Source organism: Mus caroli, chromosome 8 (genome assembly GCF_900094665.2).
Source record: "Mus caroli chromosome 8, CAROLI_EIJ_v1.1, whole genome shotgun sequence".
Classification (NCBI taxonomy): domain Eukaryota; kingdom Metazoa; phylum Chordata; class Mammalia; order Rodentia; family Muridae; genus Mus; species Mus caroli.
Window position 1 is genome coordinate 111640145 of NC_034577.1, and position 18536 is coordinate 111658680.

Consider the following 18536-nt stretch of genomic DNA (forward strand, 5'->3'; position numbering starts at 1 on the left):
TGTTTGGTTGGTTGGTTTTGTTTGTTGTCTCTTTTGTTGTTGTTGCTTTAAAGACAGGCTTTAAAAGGGAGCTGGGGTGTGGCTCGGTTGGTAGAGTGCTTGCTTAGCGTGCCATCCATAGTATTTCATAAACCAGGTAAGGTGGCACCCGCCTGTCATCCTAGCCTTTGAGAGCTCAGGGCACAAGGACCACAGGTCCCAGGCCGTAGGGAACTGGAGGCCAACCTGAGAGACCCTATCTTGAAAAACCAAACTAGAGTCAGGCAACTTCCCAAGTTCAAGACCAGCTAGGACTACATAGTAAAACCCTGTCTAAATACAACAACAAGAAGACTATATCTAATGTGGCTGCCATAGAGTCCTGGGCAGGAGGATCGGGGGTTCAAGGCTAGCCCAAGATATAAGGTAAAACTCTGTCTCAAGAAGTTTTCTGGGAAAGTCTTACTGATTCCAAGAGTAAGGAGAAAGTCAAGGCCTGAACAGTCCAACCTGCAGAGTCCCGGGATCTGACCCAGCACTGCACAGGTAAATCATACAGTCAGTTAAAATCAAGCAGGGCCAGCAAAGTGGCTCAGCGGGCAGAGGGGCTTGCCGCCAGACCTGGCGACCTGATTTAGAGCCCCGGGACCTGCACTGTGGGAGGAAGGAACCAACCCAGGCAAGCTGTCCCCTGACCTCCCGCACACGCCACCACAGCAGGCACGTCTACACACACACACAAAGACTTTATAACTCAAGCCTCTGGGAGAGGAAGAGGCTCCCTCAACCTGTCACTCTATCTGAGGTCCAATCTGTGGGTTTCCTTTTCTGGGCTGTGTGACTTAGGGCTATTTGACTTCTCTGGCCTCAACATCTCTTGGGAGGAACGGGAAGAATGAGGAAGGACAGGTTTACCTCCCTGGGATGCTGTGTACAGACAGCATCTGTCTTCTTAAAGCTGAAGTACGTGACCCAGAGCTAGGAGAGGAGCAAAGGAGACGGCCGGGCTGGGCCAGACACACTGTTGGGCTCATCACAAAGGTCTCATGTGGGGGGACGCTTGTTACCGGACCGTAAGCATGTGTCCGTGTAAAGGACAGCTGGGAAGGCGCGGGGCAAGGTCCTCTACTCTGGATATACTGTGGAAGAGCTGAATGGGGGTGCTATCTTCGGTACTGGATCTGGGGGTGTCATGAACCCCCAGAATGAGCAAGCACTTGAGCATCTCTCCTGCCAGGCCCTGGAGCGGCAAGCGAGGCTTGACATGCTGTTCCCTTGCATAAAACTGAGTCCCAAAACGCAGGTGAGTTGGGGGGAAAGGATGTGGGTCAGGTGACAGACTGGCCACTGTGATTCTCTTTCTTACTGTTACTGCTGCCCTGGGCCTCGCGGAGACTTCAGGGGCCAAAGCCTGTGCTCGCAGGAGGAGCCTCTGAAAGGCTGTCTCTGAGGCGGATTAGCCAAGCTGATGGCCTAGGGCCATACCTGTTTCTGAAACCCAGTGGACACGTATGTCACCGTTTAAAACCAGAAGGGTGGCCACAACACTGGTAAGCCCCGTGTCCCATGGGGTTGTTGGTTTCTGGGTGCCAGGCTGCTGTGGGACCCCAACACTCATTGCCCAGGGCCTGATATAAGCCAGCTGACCTGAGCTCCGCTGGGGACTTGCTGGCCAGGAGCAGGCCACTGTGACAGAGGTGACCAGAGAGATGAGGCCCCTGGAGACTCGTAATGAATCACCACAAACCCTGTGACCTCTGAGAAGCCAGAGACTTTCTGACAGTCCAGTGGCTAGAAGTCAGGTCAAAGTGTCACAGGCCCTGGCCCTTCTGGAGGGAGTGGGAGGCGCTTCAGCCTCTCCAGTGTCTGGGGCTGTGGCTCAGTCACAACTGTGCTGCTGGTCCTGGCCTCACATGGCTTCTCTCTTATGTCACTCTATTCTCTCTTCTTTTTGGTATTCACTGTGTGTGTGTGTATGTATGTGGTGTGTATGCAGTATGTGTATGTAGTGTGTCTGCTGTGTGTATGTGGTGTATGTGTGTATGTGTTGTGTATGTAGTGTGTGTGTGGTGTGTATGTAGTGTGTGTGTATGGTTTGTGTATGTGTGTGTGCTGTGTATATGTGTGTTGTGGGTGTGGTATATGTGGTATATCTATGTGTGTCTGTATGTCTGTGTGGTATGTGTATGTGGTGTGTGTATGTGGTTTATGTGTGTGTGTGTGGTATCTGGTATGTGTGGTATCTGGTATGTGTGTATATGTGTATGTGTGTGTGTGTGTGGATGTATATATGTGTGCTTGTGCATGTGTGTGTATGTGTGTATGTGGTGTGTGTGTGTATGTGTGTCTGGTGTGTGTGTATGTATATGTGTCTGTCTATGTATGTGTGCATGTGCTTGTATGTATGTGTATTTAGTAGAATCTCAATATATAGCCTTGGAAGATCTAGAACTTTCTGTGGTTCAGACCAGGCTGGCCTCACTTGCAGGGTGCAGGGACTGTCCTGCCTCTGCCTCCTTGGTGCAGGAGTGAGAGCAGCCCAGCCGAGCTCCCTCCTTTCCAAGCCTTGCTGTCCGCAGCCAGACTGATGGTCCTTTTATCTTCAGCTTTAGCTTTAGTTTTCCAAGTGATAGGCTTACACATGTCCCACCTCACCTGGCCCCTTCCGTGGGCTACCCGGCACTCAGGAAGATCCTACCCACGCTTCACCGTACCTGCTCAGCCTCATCTTCAGAACCAGGTCACAGGCCCAGGTACCAGACCACATCTTTGGAAGACCACCGTTCAACCCACTGCACAGGGTAGGATAGCACAGGGCTTGGACCCTAGAATCCTTGTGAGACCCCAAGATGGGTAAAACACCTGGTGAGGGACACAAGGAGTAGAAACCCCACAGAAAGACAGAAGCCAATCCAGGCACAGATGTCAGGGCTGGCTGTGAGCTCAGGTCTTTCGCTTACAGTCTGGGGTTTATCTCAGGGGTTTGTTTGTCACCTAAGGTCCAGAGCCAGAGGGAGAAGCGGGTGTGGCTGCTCCCTTTGTGCCCTTGGGCAGTTGACCTCACAGTACTGGGCCTTAGCATCCAGAGTACAGAGTTACAAGACGTGTCTGTTTGGTGGGAGTAGGTAGGCAAGCCCTCCAAATGCTAACAAAATCACTGAAAGGCAGGAGGACGGAGCCAAACACAGTGAGGTGCGCCTGTCACTACTGCTGACATCGCCATTGTTGTATGGTCTTGGGAGTAACCCCAGATGTTTGTGGGGGCCCTGGGCTGGTTAGGTGCTGGAAGCACCCATACCCACTTTTTCCTGGCCCTGTAGGCTCTACTCATTTCTGGCATGAGGCTTCTTTGGGTGCACCTCCTCAAGAAGGCAAGCTGGCTGCCTGGCCTAGGGGACCGCACATGCGTGTTGGCATGCATGCATGCATGCACGATCCATCCCGATTTCCAGATGAGGAGACAGGGTACTCAGGGCTTAGGAATACACCTCCAGGGCTCAAACTCCAGTTCCGGCATCTGCTTCCCCATGCCTCACTTGGAGAATGGAAGAGCAGGATGACAGGGATACTCCAAAGGATTCCGTGGGTTGTTTAAGAATGCTCAGAGCAGCGCCTGGCCCACACTGGGCATCTGCTGCCCGACTGCCCTGCCAGAGGGGACAGACAGACATCTGGAGGATCCAGCATGTCCCAGGAGCCATGCAGCCTTGGCCCTGCAGCCTCCACTCTTTTCTGGAGTCTGTGGCATGAGGCTTCCTTGTGTGCTCCTCCTCTGGAAGGCAGGCTGGCTGCCTGGCCTGGGGGACCGCACATGATAGGCGACGGGTACAGCTGACAGAGAACCGCCTGCCTAAGCATGTGTACGGGGCTATTTTTATTGTGTTCAGCTGGCTGGCGCTGGCTGGGCTCTGCCTGAGCCCTGGCAAGGGTGGCCCTGCTGCAGGGAGTGTGGGGGCCTCTCTGTGTTGAAGGGGCAGCCAGTATGGCAGGCAGCATCTTCAGAGAGGAGACCTGCTGGTGTCATGCATCTCTGCAGGGCAGCCTGAGACCCCTACCTTCTTTCCTATGGGCGAATGGGGGTTGTCAACCCCTCTCCTCTCTAACCTTGGGTAGCTTTCACTGTGGTCTGTCTCTCTGGAGTTAAGAGGAAAGATGCCATGTGGTGTCCCGGCCTCCCAAAAGTCCCAGAGGAAGGATGGTTCCTGGGTGGTCCAGTTTCCTAATTGCTGCTGCTTCTCCATGAGAGACAGAGACAGAAACAGAGACAGAGGGAGAGGAGATACTGGCTCATCATGCTCTGGGGGAGGAGAGAGGTAATGACCACCTTTCTCTGGCGTAAAACATAGGAGGGCAACAGCCTAATACAGACATCCACAGCCAGCACTGGTGTGTCCACATGGTTGTGGTGGGAGCGAGCGCTGGGCACATGTCCCAATAGGAAGGAGGCCACAGACATGCCTGGTAGAGGGCTGGCTCCCCACGGGGATATGAATGGCTGTAGTGATGGGGTCCACCCACCACAGCAAAGCCACAGGGGCCAGTGGGAAAGAGAAAGTGCAGCCAGATACCCTGTTCAGCCACATTAGGCAAACAACTCAACCATTCAGAGAGAGCCAGCACCCGCGCTGGCTGCTGCTGGGGGGTGGGGGTGGGGGGATTTTGTGTTCTTAGATGTTTTGGCACCAGGGTTTTTTTTTGGGGGGGAGGGGTCTGTGAGGTAACCACTCTTGCCCCTGTAGAATGGAGAGAGTTCCACCCTTCAGAGGTCCCTATCACCGGGAAATGTTACTAACCTGCTCTGAGCCTCGAGACTCAGGGGTGAAGGAACTGAGCTAGATCAGTAACATCATTCAGCTAGTCTCCTTCCCCAGGGTGTGGCTCGGCAATTAGGACTTGGCCTGCTCGGGCTTCGATAATTGGATGCAGGCATTGGGCTTCTTCTTAGGAGAGAGAGAGGTTCTTCTTCTGGAGGCTCAATGATAGAGGGATGATAAGCGGCGCTGCCCCGCCATCATGAGATCCTCTCTGCCTGTCCTTCCCACTCGTGGCCTCTTCACAAGCCAGGCCCAGGCCTCCCCTGCCTCAGTATGGGTCCCCAATAGTCCCCGAGTGGCTGGCACAGAAGCGAGGTCGTTTGGAATCCAGTCTGGACAGCCTTCTCCACAGGTGGCTTCAAGGATGCTCTTTTCAGGATGACTTCTCCTACTTTAGCAGGGAAGGAAGGAGGGGTGCCCAGCCTATTGGGGGAGCATCCTCCCTCTGTACCCTGCCTGTGATTGGCCCATAATTACAGGTTTATTGCCTGTATAGCTATTGTGTAATGACATGTTTGCAAATTAATTTTTATGGCTCCTGCCATTAGCATATACAGTGGAGGAAGGTTTCGTATTAATTACTACTGTTGTTCCCGTAATCCCGGGGAATTAAAAACCAATAAAAGAGTGACAACACAAACTGATAGTTTAGGGTCTTTTAAAAATAGTTTTTATTCGTTTCCCTGAAGTACAACTAGAGCTTGTGAGGGGTCGGGGAGCGGGGCGGGGGCTGGGAGTGGGGTATGTGTGTGAGCGGCGCCTGGTCCCTCTTCCTTCACCTATCCCAAGAGTGCGGGCAGGTGATGGATGCTATGACCCTAGACCCCCGAGTCCGGCCTATGTGTCCTCGCCTCGCAGGCAGCCCCAGAAACAAAGGGCGGCAGCCCAGGGCTTGGCGCGACCTCTGGGGTCATGCGTAGCAGAGAGGCTAAAGGCCAGCAGCGGCGCCTTCCTGCTACTTGGGGCCCAGGCGCCCTCCACGGGATCGCGCTCGTCTGGTCTGCTGCAGAGGGGGGCACAGCAAGGATCGGAAGGCTTGGCCCCCACCTCCCTCAAAGTGCCCTCTAGAGCTCTCCCCTAGGGGCCTGTAATCTGAGAGTTACCCGAATTCACCGCGTTTATTCGGATCTCAGGGCCACTGGTTGTGGACCCCTGATGAGTGAGGTTAGAGGGCCAGGGCAGCAAGCCTAGCCAGGCGCGACAATGGCTCCTACTGTGCATACCTGCGGACTAGGACCTGAGGATCTGGGGTCAAAAGGTGACCATTAGTGTCACAGAGTCACACAACCCCAGGTAGTCACGCCACGGCGGTGGGGAGAGCTTCCATAAAAGGGCTTGAAAAACAAATGGTCGCATCATGATACTTGCTTTGCCGCGTGCGTTTAGTAGTAGGGGCTGGTGTGTGGGTAAATGGACGCTGTCTCTTTAAAATCGCTGGGCTGGACAATGAGCGCACAGGATGTGGTTTGGCGGCAGGGTTTTTTCCCCTTCGATTTGGGGAATTATCACTTGGGGCCTTCTTGAGCTGGTGTGAACGCGCGGCGGCTGGGGAGGGGAGATACAGGCGCCACACTAACGCTCAGTGCAGTCGGTCGTTTGCTTAAACCAAATTAGCCGGGCTCTCGTTACTATGGTGCAGCCGGGGCTTGCAGAGTCCCAGTAATAGCATTTATTAGGTCTGTTTGCCTGGAAGCATGCCTTCCCGGATCTGATAATGCCCGGGTGCAGGAGAGTGTGGGAGATGGTATCAAGCATTTGATTACACTTGCAACAGGGATTTTTTAAGGGGTAGGGCGTGGGGGGAGGAAAGGAAAGAGAGAGGCCAACCGCCGGCCTTAGCTCTCCCGGGCGCGGTCTCCGCAGCCCGCTGCGGGCTGCACAAAGGGCGGCCCCGGCCTCCCCGGGGCACGGTCACGGGGGGGGGGGGGGGGGGGGGGGGGGGGGGGCGGCGGCGCTCGCAGTCGCCCACTGTTTGCAAACGGCCCGCTCCCGGGCCGAGGGGAGCACCCTGCAGTCGGAAGCGAGAGCATCCGCCTGGAGCCCTGGGCAGCGGGTCTGATCCGTAAGGCTCTGAGGCCGCGCACGGGCAGGTCGCAAGTGGAACTCTCGTCACCGCGGCGCGCAGCCGGGAGCTCCAGGAGGACGCGGCGCAGACGGAAGGAGCCGCCCGCCGCTGCGCCCCTTCCCTTTCGCTTTCATTAGGGGAGACAAATCTGCTGTCAGGCAGCCAGCTTTCCAATTTACCGATAATGATTCTTGCATGAAAATTGATCGAGGGGCTCTCCACCGCCGCGCGCTCTCGCCTCCCGCTCTCCTGCTCCTGCCGGCTGCGCCCCCGCGAGTTCCTCCTCCTCCTCTCCCTCCTCCCCACCCCCTCCGTCTGAGTCAGTGGTGGGACGCCGGGCGGGGAGATAACCAAAAAGGGGGGGTGCTGGTGGTGAGGGGGGGAGGGGAGCCTGCCCTCACCAGCGTCCCTAGCCCAAGACTTGTTTGTCGCCGCCGCCTCTCCCATTGACGAGGCGAAATCTGCCCCCTCGGTACTTCTTGGCTGTTTGGGTATTAATTTTCTCCACCCCCCAGCACCCCTGCCGAGCGCCCCCCTCCTCCTCTCCGTACCCCGCCCCTCCTCACCCAGTAGCTAAGGGGAAACGAAAACAAAGCCGATTTCTCCTTGGCAACCAGATGCCCCCTCCCGCCGCCCCCCTTCCTTTTCCCTTCTGGTTCTGAACGTGAAACCCTGTTGGAAACAGGTCTCTTGACCCTCGCCCTTGACATTCAAATGGCTGAATGGAGGCGAGATTGCTGTTCGCACGTCTTAGGGGGTGCTTTTTTTCTCTCCCATTTCCTCTCTCTCTCTCCTGTCTCTTTTTCTTTCCAATGAGTAATCCCTAAAGACCTTAACCCCCCAATTTCATCACCCTCACCGCCCCCCTTTATTTTTCTCTCTCCTCTTCTGCTCTCCCGCCCTCTTCCCTCCGCCAGTTCCCCCTCCTTTTTTTTTTTTTTTTTAATTTGCATCTCAAGTCCAAAAGGCAGAAAATACACACGCGGCGAAGACGCCGGGCCGCCGTGGAGGCTCCGGCCCTTCCTTGGTCAATTACCTCACTGTGGATCTGCTCCGGCCGAGGTGGCCGAACCTGCCGGGGCGCTGGACGGAAAGGCAGCCTTTGATCATCTCGGAGAAGGAAAAGGAAAAAACACAAACTGGTTTCTACCCACGGCGCTCCGGGGATCGCTCCTCTGCTTTTATTTTATTGTTTTGGACATTTTTGAGCGCCGTGGCTTGGACGCTGGTTTTGTTTCATTGCTGGGCTTGATTTTTTTTTTTCCCCCTCATTTCCTTCTTCGTCCCTCTCTGGCCACTATGGAATTCTAACCTGAGCCATGTTCGGACTGAAGCCGCCTCTCTATTACTTACCAGGTAAGCGAGTCGTGCGCCAGGTCCTCGGGTCCCAAGACCAGGGCGCGTAGGGGCGCACAGGGGCGCGCTGCTCGGCTGCCCGCTCAGTGCGCGCTGCCGCGTGGGGCGCCCGGCCCGGTGCGCGTCTCGCTCCTTTTGTCTGCGCGGAGCCGGCGGCGCTGCGCCCCGGGCGGGATCGCGCGGGTGTGAAGTTACTTTCCCGCGGGCGGCGACCTGGGGGCCCCGGCCCCGCCGCCCCCCTCCCGATTCCCTGGAAGGTTTTGTTGTGCGAGGTCGGGAGGGGCCGTGGCCGCAGTGCGCGCGGCTTCCTGTTTCCTGCGCCTCGGTGCGCGCTGACAGCCGCTGCCATGCAACTTTCAGTTTCGGGGGCCACCGCGGGAGAGCTGGGGAGCCCCTCCACCCTTAAGATGCTTGCGCGCGGGCGCGAGGGAAGCTAGAGAGCCCGGAGCGAGCAGGCAGGCGTGGGAACCCGGCCCTCCTGGTGGCTTCCCCCTCGGGTACCCCCTCGGGTCCGACTGCACGTGACCGCAGGTCGAGAGGGCTGAGCTGCGTGTGGCCGCTTCTTCTAAGAATGCTGGGGTTTTTTCATCTTTTTTCTCTAAGCCCTGGCACACAGTTTCTATTGAAGTTGAGGCGTCTGTGGGGTGCAGAAATGTTGGGGTGCTGAAGGAGCAGTGGGGCGGCCTTCGTGCCTGACATGGTCTGCTGTTTTCTGCAGATGATTTGGGAATAGTTTTGCTAGGAAACGTGCACGTGGCTGGGTGTTGGGTTAACATTGCCTCCCCTCACCCCCTTGTGTGTTGTGTGGATCCTGTGGCTCTTGCCAGATCTCCACCGACCTGGAGTCCAGAGAAGGAGATGTGGGCCAAGAACCTGCCTGGGCAGGACTCAGCTACAGGGAGCTGGCCCTAGTCGTCCTGACCTAGGGCACACGTTGTAACTGAGTTAATGTAGCAGAGATGAAAGGTCGCAAGGAAGAGCGGGTGGTGGAGGCAGTTACGACTGCAGGACTGCTGTAGGTGGCTCTGGGCGTTCCTTTGCGGATGCTTCTATGTCCAGCCCTACCTGGTTGGTGACAAGCCTGTTCTGTTCTTGGGGTGTCCAGTCCTTGCCGTTGTTTATATTGAGACAGGGTCTCACGATTTAGCTCTGGCTGGCCTGGAACGCGTGGATTCCCCTGCCTCAGCCTCACCTCCACCAAAGTGCTGGGATAAAAGGTGTGTGTGCCACAGGGTCTGGCCCCAGGCTGTTTTTATTATCTCGACGGGGCTCCCTCTCTTCCAGGGCCTGAAATAGCAATTGTCAAACCTCTAGCTGGGCTCTCCCCTTCCTCCGTGTTCAGTTCATTTCGGTACTTCCTTCCATTTGGTCTAGCTAAAATTAGAGCCAGGAATCCCCAGCTTCCAGCAGGGTTATCTCTGCAGGAGGGCAGGTGCCCTCTGCAGCTCTGCCGGCTCCCCAAGGGAAGGTGTGTGTGGTAGCCTCTTCACAGAAGTGCTGCAGACTGATTCTGCCAGGGCTTCCTGTTAGCCTTGACAAGGAGAGCAAAGATAGGTACTTTCTTTTCTCTGGGGCCTTGGAGCTAGCTGGTGGTGTGAGAGGAATCTCTGTAGTAAGTATTGGGCAGCTCACAAGCACAGGTGTTTGAAATCTGCACCCCACGCCACCTGACATCCAAGGGCCGGCTGGTATATTAGCTTGTCAGGTGACCGATTCTTTATTTACACAGGGAGCCTCAGACCCGAGGAGGAGGAAGTGTCAGACTGGGGAGTTCAAAGCAATTAAAAGAATCAGCCTTGGCTGGGATTAGGCCCTAGGCAGGCAGGCGGGTGTCAGCAAGGTGAATCTTGCTTGTCCTGATCCTTCAGGGAGGGGAGGGCTTGGCTCTCCTCCCCAGGGAGGAGGGCTCAGATAAGTTAGCCACAGGTTGAAGGGTTTTCTCCTACTGAAGTTTATTTTTTGACAGTCCCTGCCAAGATTTTCCATCCTGTGAGTTTAGGGTAGGATTGGAGCTCAGGTGCACTTGAGCTGTAGGTAGGTAGTTTGGGGACTCTCCCATACACCCCAGGGGGTGGGTACTGATATCTCACCCTGCTGGCCAATCTGCCCAAGAGACCCAGTCGTTGCCCATTCTGGAAGTGTCAGGGCTGGGCTCTGCTGTCAGCCACTTCAAGAGGGGATTTCCAGGCCTGAGAACAGTGGTTGGCTCTGGTTGGCTGTGGTCAGTAGCTTTAGTTGAGAGTCAAGAGTTTTGACCCTTAGAGGGACCTGGACTCTGAGTTCTAGGTTTGTCCCAAGACTCTGGATTCTGTCCTCAAGATCTGGTCCCATCAAGGTTGCTATAACCAACCACCAGGGGACAGGGTCCAGAATCTATCCACCAGCTACTGTGGGGGAGAGGGAGGGTGGCCACAGTCAGGTTGGCCCTATTTTCAGTCTTCTCTTGCCACACTGGACAATGGGTCTGAAGTCCAACCCAGTGTGTTCCCAGCCTCAACCTCGGCAGGTAAGGAAAGTCCCCAGAAGTCCTTCGGTTTTCCTGTCTCTGCCTTGGATCCACTGTGCTGTCCTCCTAAGATTCAGAGTCTCCTGGTATTAAGCCTCTGTTGGCATGAGGTGCACCTGTGCTCGCATGGCGTCCCTGAAGGTTCTCTGACCACATAGGTTGAGCAGTGCTCATGTAGCCCAGACTAAACTGACCAGGCCTAAGAGATGTTGCTCTACTCTTTGGGGGGAGGGGGTGAAGTGTGATTTGTTTTGATTTTTGAGAGTCTCATGTAGTCTGGGTTAGCCTGGAACTTGCTGTGTGACCCAGGCTGGCCTCAAATTCCCTATGCACCTTCCTCCACCCCACCCCACCCCACCCACTAGGTGTTATGGTGTAGAGTTAATCTCCACACAGGGGTAGCTATCAAGCTTGTGAAGGTTTTAATCAGGTATGGTTACAAGGATGAAATCTTTTGCAGAAATTCACAGAACTTAGTGGTCTAGGCGGGACTTGAACTTGGGCCAGTCTGGCTGACTTTATAGTAAGAAGTAACTCACTGACTAGAGGGTCAATCAGCTCCTCGTGCAAAGAGAGGAAGATGCAGGATTTGGGGCTGTGCCCCCCATCTTCCTGACGGTGACAGATGGTAGTCTTTCTCTGGGGTCCCCTATCTGGCTTTCCTCTGTGTGCACAGCTTACTGGATACCCCTGTCCCTGAACTCCACAGGACTTTGTGATCCCTGCAGGCGGAGACTGAGTGTCTCCTTTTTGCTTGGCCTGCTGCCAGACCAATAACGACAGTCGTAAAAATAAAAAGGATAATAAAATAAGGAGGAGGAGGCTGTGGCCACTTCACATAAGGCTTGTTCCATGCCAGACTTGCTAATTTGCTGGACGATGCTGGGAGGTCAGGCAAGGCCTGTCCCACTTAACTGCAGAGGAAACTGAGGCACAAGGGAGGCCGAGGTCACTGGAGTGGCAAAAGGCACAGCAAGAGGCTCAGCTGGGCCCTAACCCCTGACCCCGGGCAGTCTGGCTCCAGAGTCTCTGCTTAATAAATATTTGTTGACCAGTCAGGGAGAGATGGCGGCTGGTATTGGCAGTGGCGCCCTCCTGGGGCCCCTTATCTTGTTCCTGACTGTTGGCTGACCCTGCCCTGGCCTCAAGATGAACTCTTGGTGACCTCAGCTCCCTCTGGATTCCCTGTCCATAGCCAGGAAGGATGCTCTGAGACCTGCCATGAAGGGACTGGGGTCTGAGAGCACCATGGCTAGTGGCGGTACTTAGCCTTTTCCCTGTTGGGATATCTTCTGTGCCCAAACCTGCCCCTTGAGGTCATAGTGAGTCATTCAGAGATAGAGGACCAGGCTGACCCGACGCCTTTACGCCTTTCTGAGCAGCTTGCCCTGAGCTAGCTTAGTCTATGCATAGAGTCAGGATAGTGGAAGGATAAAGGTCCCCAGAGATTGCTCCCCAGAGTGTTCCAACCTGTGTACAAGGCTAGGTGTGGACTGTGCCCAGCATGGGTTGGGGGTGTGTGTGTACAAGCCAGCCATCCAGGGCAGCCTCCCTTGCCAGTTTACACCTACACCTGGGACTTGTGGGGTCCTAAGGAAACCCTAGAGACCTGCTCTTGGGTCAGGCTGAGCCTGGGAAGGAGGTTTGGCCATTTTCGAAGTGACAAGAGTCCTTTTTACTTACAGCTCAGACACAGTGGGGGGCTGCATGGGGCTCACAGCTAGCACCTTCAGGGCGGTCACTAATTTCAGACACCCCTGAGAGCTGGGGAAGGACTGCTACGTTTGGATCTGGGAAAGCCAGGGGCCCTTTTGTCTTAGTGAGGTCAGGGCCTGGTCTGGCTCTCACCTCTGCTCAGTGAGAAGGTCATTAGGATTCCACTCTGGCTTCAGTGCGTCTGCAATGCCATGGGTGGGAATCGATTGTCCCTTGCTCCAACTCCTTATCTTCTTGACTCTTCCTGCCCTGGGAGTAGATGGCCTGGAGGACACTTGCTTCTGCCTGGAGGGGGAGGAGAATGGAGGCTGTGCTTCCTCCCTAGAGTAAGGTGGGCCTAGCTAGACAGACTGTCCCTGGCAGAGCCAGCCTGGGGCCAGAGGGTCTCTGCCTCTGTAGCATTTACTCCCAAGACCTGTGTTCCCTGTCTGCCTTCCCCATGGGTGAGGTGCCAGGGTCCAGAGAGCTCTATTTAGATGTCTACCTCGGCATTTGGCAGCCAAGGACACCTGCCAGGAAGGCTCTCAGGCCAGCGCCTTCCACTTTCCTGGGGACTGACTCTGAGGGAGGTCGGTGCTGCCCCAGTCGACTCCTTAGGAAGGGCCGTGTAGGGTGTCCTTTTTTGCCACACTGGGGTTTGAACCCAGAGCCTTGAACTTGGCAGGCAAGTGCTCTACCAAGTCACACGCCATCCACCTCCCAGTCCTTCTTTCATTCTTTAGCTTTGAGACAAAAAGGCTTGCTAAGTAGCTGAGGGTGGGCTTGAACTTACTCTGCACCTCCGGATGGCCTGAGCTTTGTAATTTACAGTCAGCTGCTCCAGGCCTGCCTTGAAGTACACTTTGCTGATTCCTTCGTAGTCATGTGTGTGTGTGTGTGTGTGTGTGTGTGTGTGTGTATGTGTGTATGTGTGTGTGTGTCTAGAGATGGTTCACAGGGCCTCAAACATGCTAGGCAAACACTACACTCCAGACCCTGAAGTGGCTGACCTTTCTTCAGAGAAATGGATGGTAGAACTTAGCTTTTTGGGGCGATCCCCAGAGGACGGACCACTAAGTGCTTGGGAACTTTTCCCTTATTGGTGGTCTATGCACTAAAGTGGACTCGCCAGGGGCCAGGCCGCAGGCGGGAAGAGGGGAGTCGAGTGTGAGGGAATAATTTAGATATCGTGTTCTTTCTTCTTTTTTTAAGAGCCCCATATAGATTTAAGGTCCTTTTGTTAATTTAGGAACATAAAACCGTGATGTACAGCTTGGTTTGCTCGTAAAATTACAAAGTGTGGCATATTTAGATCCCTGAAGGCGTGGGGTAAAAGGGAAGGAATGGGTGAGAATTTTTTTTAATATGTCTTTGGGGAGATTCATTTTTCCGGCCTTCCCCCCCAGCAGTGCCAGGCCCTCTACAGCTCCACAGGGCCCCATCGCTGCCTCCCGAGTTGGGTGGGACTCAGCTGGAAATGGGGGTGTTTGGCAAGCAGCCAGGCCCAGATCCTGCCCCCAGCCCCCAGGCCTGCCGCCCCTGGATTCCCTTGTCTCGTTAGATCATGCTCACTCTGCCTTCCTCCCGTCCCCCACCCGCAGGGAGGCCGGAAGTGCCCTCTGACCAGGCCTGGCCCACTGCCCAGCCAGCCTTTGGCTACCGGCTTAATGGTCTGTACGGTCAGGAAGTCACCGGACCCTTGGTCCTGGAGGAGGTCAGGCTGCCGAGCCCTCCTCGTCTATGGGGACCAGTGTTCCCTGTCTCTCCTCCCTGACAGGCAGTGTGGGCTGAGTCCATGGGCTCCTGGCCCGAGTCAGCCTCTGCTGGGCCACTCTGAGTGGCCCACTGTTGCTTTTCACCAGGAGCATGTGTGCCTGGCCTAGTTCCACGCTCCGTGAGGTGGAACATGGATTGAATATCAGGGTGACAAGCGTCTGGGGCTTTCCTGTTCTGTAGACAAGGGGAAGGTTCAGTTTGAGTCGGGGAGCAGAGGCTGTGTCTAGGAAGAGACCCCCAGTCCCTTCCCCTTGGTGGTATTTTTATAGCAAGGCTCCCGAGCCTGTGAACCGTCCAAACAAAACAAAAACAAAAAACAAAAAAACAAAACAAAACAAAAAAAACCCAGCAGGGCTCTTGTAGAAGTCAAGGGTTCCAATGGGGGCAGGGCTGGGGGGGGGGGATGGAGCTTTTTGTAGCAGCCCGGTGACATGCAGCGTGTGTCTGATCCCGTGGCTTAGGAGCAGCTGGGGGACCGGACCTTGTCCTTATGGCCCAGGCTGGGCTCTACAGAAGGAGGCAGGGCAGGTGCTGGGCCAGACTCTTCAGGCTATGACATCTGTGGGAGTGGTAATGGACTTTGAGGCCAGTAGGGCGTTGGGACTACTCTTGGGAATATCTTAAATGTCAGCACACCTCTGATGTCAGTGAGCTGGGTTCTGTGAGCTGAGGGGGACCCAGAGTTGTGTGTTTTGTTTTTCTTTGTGTTTGTGGGCGTGTGCATGCTACTGCACACACGTGGAGGTCAGAGGACCACTTGTGGGTGTCGGCTCTCACCTTCCACCATGTGGGATTGAACCCAGGCTGTCAGGCTTGGCAAGCAGGCACCTTAGCCACTGAGCCAGTTTGCCAGTCTCACCCAGAATTTTTTGTTTTTGTTGTTGTTTAGTTTTTATTTACCTATATTTATTTGCTTTTGGTTTCTCGAGACAGGGTTTCTCTGTGGCCCTGGTTGTCCTGGAACTCGATCTGTAGACCAGGCTGGCCTTGAACTCAGAGATCTGCCTGCCTCTGCCTCCTGAGGGCTGAGATTAAAGGCGTGGGCAATGACTTCCTAGCTGACCCGAAATTTTGGAGCCGTCAACTAGTCCAGGTGCATGGAAGTACAGCGGAGAAATCCCAGAGGATTGCCTTGTCTAGAGGCACCTGTAGTTTCAAGAGATCTATGGGGGTGTAGAGAGCCAGGATTTGGCACTGGGTGGCTAGAGCCCCCGTCCCTACCCCCAAAAAGAGAAGATGTTAGTGTAGTGGGATCGGAAGGTCCTGAGGCACCAGGGATGGTATGGCTGTTGGGGAGTGGGGGGAATAGGTATGGAGCCGGACAGCTGGGGAGTAGCGCATGCATACTGGGGCCGATAAGTATGGCGCAGGACAGGTGAAGAGCAGCGCATGTGTACTGAGGCCATCCCTTCCGTAGATCCTCTGGAGGTGACCCATGTAGAGGAGACCACCATGGCTCTGTGTGGCTGCTCTGTGGAGGGGAGCCATGGCAGTTGGAGACCATCCATGGGGTTCTGAGGTCCACTCATGGCTGTCTTGCCTGGTGACCTTGTTTCTGCACCTTTGGGAACTGGAGGGTGATAGAGTGGTAGTAGGGGGTTAGAGGGTATCTGAGGGTGTTCGAGGTCGGTCCGCTGCAGCGCTGCCTAAGCACAGAGCCTAGTGGGGGTCAGGGCTGCGTACCTGCTACCTTCTTGGTTGTGTTACTCTGGGCAAGTTACTTAACCTCTCTGTTTCCTTGTGTGTTTGCCATGTGTGCATGGGGCCAGCCGTGCCACCGTGTCAGGTTGTCTGTCCTGAGCATTGGTGAGTGCACATGCTCTGGAACGGAAGGAAGTCTGCATTCTCCTTGGAGTATGCATGAGTTCTCAACTGTGGCTTCAGTCCGGTGTCAGAGCAGAGGCCCGCCCCAGGTTGCTGGAAGGAAGGCATTATTTATGGGCTCCTGCAGGATGCCAAGGAGCCCAGGCTCTCAATGGTCACCAGTGACAAGTCCTAGATAGGATAATAGTTCACTCTGGAGACCCATACTGGCCTGTGGCCCACACCAGCAGATCTCAAGTCTTCTGGGATAGAAAGTTTTTCTGGCTGGATCCTCTCCAGGGAGAAGGTTTGTAGGGTACTAGAGTCTTCTAAAGGCTTTTGCCTCTTGCCTGCCCTGAAGGCTCCAGTCTCACCCAGCAGCAATGGAGCCCCAGGCAGACGGCACCTCATCTCCGACCAGGCCTCCTTTGAACTGGCCCCCAACGCCGCCCACCCCCTTGTCACTCTGGCTTGTAATTCATTTAGGATTAGCTCCCAGGCCTCTCATGGGCCTAACTTCTGTTGTCTTGGAAACCGTGTCAACCGTTTGCTGGTTTCTGTGATTATCTGACAAGAGAAGGGGGAGTGCAGCAGGGACATGAAAGAGCGTAAGGGGGAAGACAGCATGGGTCTTAATGGAGCTCTCTGAGGAGGCCTGGGAGGCACGGAGGGGATGGGGTGCCCTCAGGCCTACAGCTGTGTGCCAGGGGCTCCCGGTGGGGGCTCTCACCACTTCCTGCTACTCTGGGGAGCTGAGAGAATCACCCCCTCACCTCACCTCACCTTTATTTCCTCTATCTCAGATCCTCTGAGGCCCAGAGACAAGGTGCTATTCTCTTCCCCCACCTCTCTGCTGGGAAAGTTCCCTTGTGGGCTTCTCCGGACACAGCAACACCGGGAGGCTGGGGGAGGCGGGTACCACCACCTGGGAGGAAGCTGAGCTGTGCAGACCATACACCCATGCCAGGATGCTGGGAACTGGACGCCAGATGGGGTCAGGATGGCACCAGTGTGCCATTGTGGGCTGGCCTCGGGCCCTCTGTGCCTGACACTGCAGCCACAACTAAAAGATGAGAGGGGCACTTGTCTTGTGAAGGGCCCTCTTCCCCCCCTCCCGCGTCCCCCCATTGGCTCTGGCTACAGGTGACGACAGTCTCAGTGGTCCCAGATAAAGCACCCTCTTCCATGGCGTTCTCAGTGTGGTCTGGGATTCCTCACAGCCTCTGCTGTCATGGCCGGGGCTCTGGTGGCTTATGCAGAGAAGAGGCTCCATGACCCCCCGCCTCTCAGGGCCTGGCCTCAGATATCAGGGCCTCTTCCACGCCACACTCAGTCCCTTAGCAGAGAGGGAGGAGCCCATCAGGCTGGGCTCAGCTGGAAGGAATCCATCCCTTGATAGGGTGGGAACCACGCTGAAGAGAAGATAGGATGGAGATGTGGAAGCTGCCTGTTGGGAGGAGAGTCGGCCTATCTGTTGCAAGCTCTTCGGAAAGCCTGCTTTTCCAGGTAGGAGGCCTGACCTCTGGGACTGGGACTAGACTCTGTCCTCTAGAGCCTGCCTTTGGGGTTTCCAGACAGTCTAGGTTGTGGGCCTAGAGCATTCTTGGATCTCAGCGTGGAAGCTGGAAAGTCCTGCCTTGAGGGTTCACAGTGGGCCTGTGTAGCTGCTCCTTGAAGGTGGTGTGAGGGTCTGCACACAAGAGCCCAGCTCTGGTCACAGGAAGAGCAGCCCCTCCCTGGAGTGAGGGGACGGCTAGATGCCTTTCGGGGGAGCTGCTAATGAGCCACATCTGATTTTTTATGAACCTCCCTGGTAAATTATTAATTTGGGCCAGAAATGAAAGTGTGGAATCGGATAAGCTCATGAATATTCATGGCCGAATCGAGCACGGGTTGATCAGTGGCTGGAGCGGCCAGCCAGGCTCCTGACCCAGATACAGGGCAGAGCTCTGGGAGCCTCCCCCTCCCCCTGCTCGGGTTGTAGGTGGGGCTGGTGACTCACAACTCACACACAGTAGTGTCTCACGCTGGAATGACAGGAGCAGAAGTCTGAGGCCCCTGCCGCTAGTCAGAGCCATGCCTCCCCATTTCCAGATGAGGGATCCCTCAGAGGATGACCTTTGGGTGCGGGAAACTGATGTTAGGGCCACTGGGCCCTCCTACGTAAGTGTATTCTGCTAGGCTACTGTAATAGCCAGTTGGCATCTCAGGCTGCTCCAACCGGACCGCTTCCTCTTACCTTGCCTGGCAACTCTGACCAAAGGCCAGGTCTAGGGAGGGCTGCTTGGCTCTGACCTGCTACGTGGTTACACCTCTGTGCAGACTGTTTCCCTCACCAGGCCTCAAGGCTCAGCCTGCCCTATTAGATGCTGCTTCTCCCCCAGGCCCAGGTCTGTGAAAGTGCGACTCTTGGGGGACCCCATGAATTCAGAAACCAGACCTGTTTTTTTGTTGTTGTTCTTTTGTGGTTTTTGTTTTGTTGGTTTTTTTTTTTTTTTTTTTTTTTTTTTTTTTTTTTTTTTTTTTTTTTTTTTTTTTTTTT

At 55.2% G+C, this 18536-nt stretch overlaps 1 protein-coding gene across 4 annotated transcripts in view; it reads left to right on the forward strand.

The window, feature by feature from the left end:
* Gse1 (Gse1 coiled-coil protein) overlaps positions 1 to 18536 on the forward strand; it is a 353997-nt gene that overhangs the window by 256267 nt on the left and 79194 nt on the right. For 2 of the 4 annotated variants that reach the window (XM_021169948.2, XM_029480386.1), the window contains exon 1: positions 7859 to 8214. The exons of the other annotated variants lie outside the window; for them this stretch is intronic. In XM_021169948.2, the coding sequence (XP_021025607.2) occupies positions 8178 to 8214 (37 nt within the window). In that variant the 5' untranslated portion in view covers positions 7859 to 8177. Of the gene's footprint in view, positions 1 to 7858; positions 8215 to 18536 lie in introns of those variants that run through there. 4 annotated transcript variants of the gene reach the window in all.